Genomic DNA, 2,785 nt, shown 5'->3' with positions numbered 1-2,785 from the left:
TGAGCAGCAGAATTTTGAGCTGCAAAATTGAGAAGGCAATTTAAATGTTGTGCAGATTATAACTCTAATTACAATTAAAAAATTGAACAAAATTTTTAATTATACTCAAATTATCACTGATTCAAGATTTCCATAAAAATAGAAGAAAAAAAAATAAGGTGGGACCCCTTTTCACTACCTATCTTCATTTAAATCAAAGTCAAACAACATTTATTAAAACCCGTGCCAAGTCAAACTGACCCGAATTATCTAGGACGGACGGAATAATTATTAAGTTGAAAAATATTACTCCCTCCGTCCCATAAAAGTTGAGTCGTATTCCTTTTTAGTCCGTCCCAACAAAGTTGAGTCATTTCCTTTTTTAACAAAAAACAAAACATCTAATCACTGTTACTTTATTCCATCATTTACTTTACTCTCTCTTATCTTTCCTACTTTTTTCATCTCTCCTATTTATTTACTATAAATTCTTAATCTCCGTGCCCAAAAGTTTTGTCTCAACTTTTATAGGACGGAGGGAGTATCATTTAATAATCATAGATATATTTAATAAATTTTAAATGTTAGGATAAAATGACTTGAAGATTCGTTTAGTAACCCAGTCCCAAAAAGAAAATTTAGGCCGTTGGTCTACTTATAACGGGCCAAGCCCAAGAAAAGGATTCTGGGTCCATGAAGTCCATTAATATTTTAGTATATATTTATCGGCACTGCGATAAACCCTAACCATTCTGCTCCAGCGCTGCTGCTTCAAATTCGGCGTACAGGTGAGCTGCAAGGTTTTCGAAAAGATGGCGGCGGCGGCTAAAACTGTTAAGGATGTGTCTTCTCACGAGTTCGTCAAATCTTACGCCGCTCACCTCAAGCGGTCCGGCAAGGTCACACTTAATTTGCGATTTCGTTTTTGTTTTCTTGTTTTCTTTTTTTAAGGTTGATTGTATGGAAAATTATGCTCGCACAGTTATCCCCCTTTTTTTTATGGCGTTACAATTGATGTTTCTCAATCTTGTTGTTTGCCTCCTTTTATCGGATATATTAATTGAAGATGATTGCGTACTAATTTTCGTGCTGATAATTGATTTGGGGAATTACATATTGTCAGGTTATCCAAATTCTCCCTTACAAATTTGAATCATGTTCATTTAGATTTGTGAATGTTTTATGTCGCAATTAAGCTGTAGTGTTTTTTCAGAACTTATCGCTTCAATTAAACGAGTAAAGATTTTGTATCTTATGATGGGTTGTTACCATTAAAAGTTCGTTGCCCTCTGTTGTGGGATTGTTATGTTAATTGCTGTACTAGTTTATCTGGTAATGCACTTTATAATAATTTCTTAAAGTTACAGTTTAATGCTGCTCTAACTAATAATTCAGGTTGGTATAACTGATTATTTGCTTTGCCTTTGAACTTTTTAAAACAAATAGATGGAGCTTCCGGAGTGGACTGACATAGTGAAAACTGGTGTCCTCAAAGAGCTTGCTCCTTATGATCCCGACTGGTACTACATCAGGGCCGGTAATGATCTAATTTCCTGTCTCTTTCTATTTATATTTATACACCTTTTTATACTATATCATCTTATGCTTGTGTCGTCTTACTCTTTTGCACTGTGTTTGAATATGGAAGCTTTGTAATGGTAGTTTCATGGTGAGAAGTATTTGATAAATTCATTGGTGGATTGTACAGCTTCCATGGCCAGGAAGATATACCTCAGGGGAGGTATTGGAGTTGGCTCCTTCAGGAGAATATATGGTGGCAGCAAGGGGAATGGAAGTCGCCCACGTCACTTTGGCAAGGGTTCTGTTGCTCGTCACATCCTTCAGCAGTTGGAGAAGATGAACATCATTGAGATGGAACCAAGGGGGTAAGCTCATGATATATATCTTGCTTGGCCCCATACCATTCATTGGTTAGCTTATGTTTGGGAAATAGCTGCAAACTTATTGCAACCCTTTTCAATTTTTTGCAGTGGAAGAAGAATCACATCCAATGGCAGGAGGGATCTTGATCAAGTTTCTGGGAGAATCGTTGTTGTTGCACCTTGAGTTGGGCTTGCTTCTTTAGCTTGTGCGGTTTGTTCTCAAAGTAAAAAAAGATGGTTCCACCATGATTTTGGGTTGAAATAGAAATCTTTCCATGTTTGATCAAATTTTGGTTCCTGCTTATCTTTTCTGGATTTTTGTTAAGTGATATTTAAACGTGGTTTAATTTCTTTCCAGTTTCTGAGGTATCTTAGTGGACACTGTACTTCTTTTTGTGGAATTTGTCTTGTCTTTGTTTTTAATTTAACATAATGAATAATTTTAATTCTGGTAGTGTTTTCTCGTTTAATGTCTGTTGTGGAATTAATTTGCTAGCGTCTATCGCATAAGTGGGCGTATGTCTTTTCATAAAAAATTGACTTGGTAGAATATTTATCTTCAAATAGTTTAAAAGGTTTTCGACAATCGAAAATTGAATTTTCTAAAATAATTTTTTATTATTGAATTAGTGCTAGTTTTATTTTGCTTGGATAATGGTATTTATCTTAGCTCAAACTTAGCTACCAAATGAGACCTAAATTAGAATTTTGTTCTTAATCGTGTCTGGTACGTGGATATCTGAAGTTCAAAATAGACACAAATATTTCTTTTTCTTTTAACCAAATGTCAGCAAAATAGATCTGTGAATACACAAAACCTAGACATACGATGCATTAAAATTGGACTACTACGTTAACTTTTGGTCAGTTCAATTCTTTTCCATGAACTTTGAATGTGCTGGAAAAACACACACTTTTCACGT

At 34.8% G+C, this 2,785-nt stretch overlaps 1 protein-coding gene across 1 annotated transcript; it reads left to right on the top strand.

Moving 5' to 3' along the window:
- The first annotated feature begins 736 nt into the window (after nucleotides 1-736).
- On the top strand, nucleotides 737-2,316 carry LOC125196905 (40S ribosomal protein S19-1-like). Its single transcript, XM_048095569.1, has 4 exons — nucleotides 737-878; nucleotides 1,426-1,516; nucleotides 1,688-1,865; nucleotides 1,971-2,316. Exons 1-4 carry the CDS (start codon nucleotides 792-794, stop codon nucleotides 2,044-2,046), a joined length of 432 nt encoding a protein of 143 aa, XP_047951526.1. The 5' UTR covers nucleotides 737-791; the 3' UTR covers nucleotides 2,047-2,316.
- Nucleotides 2,317-2,785: the final 469 nt, after the last annotated feature.

This window comes from Salvia hispanica, chromosome 6, assembly GCF_023119035.1.
Source record: "Salvia hispanica cultivar TCC Black 2014 chromosome 6, UniMelb_Shisp_WGS_1.0, whole genome shotgun sequence".
NCBI classification, from domain to species: Eukaryota; Viridiplantae; Streptophyta; class Magnoliopsida; order Lamiales; family Lamiaceae; genus Salvia; species Salvia hispanica.
Note: the sequence above shows the minus strand (reverse complement) of the source record. Positions and strands in the feature narration are given on the sequence as shown.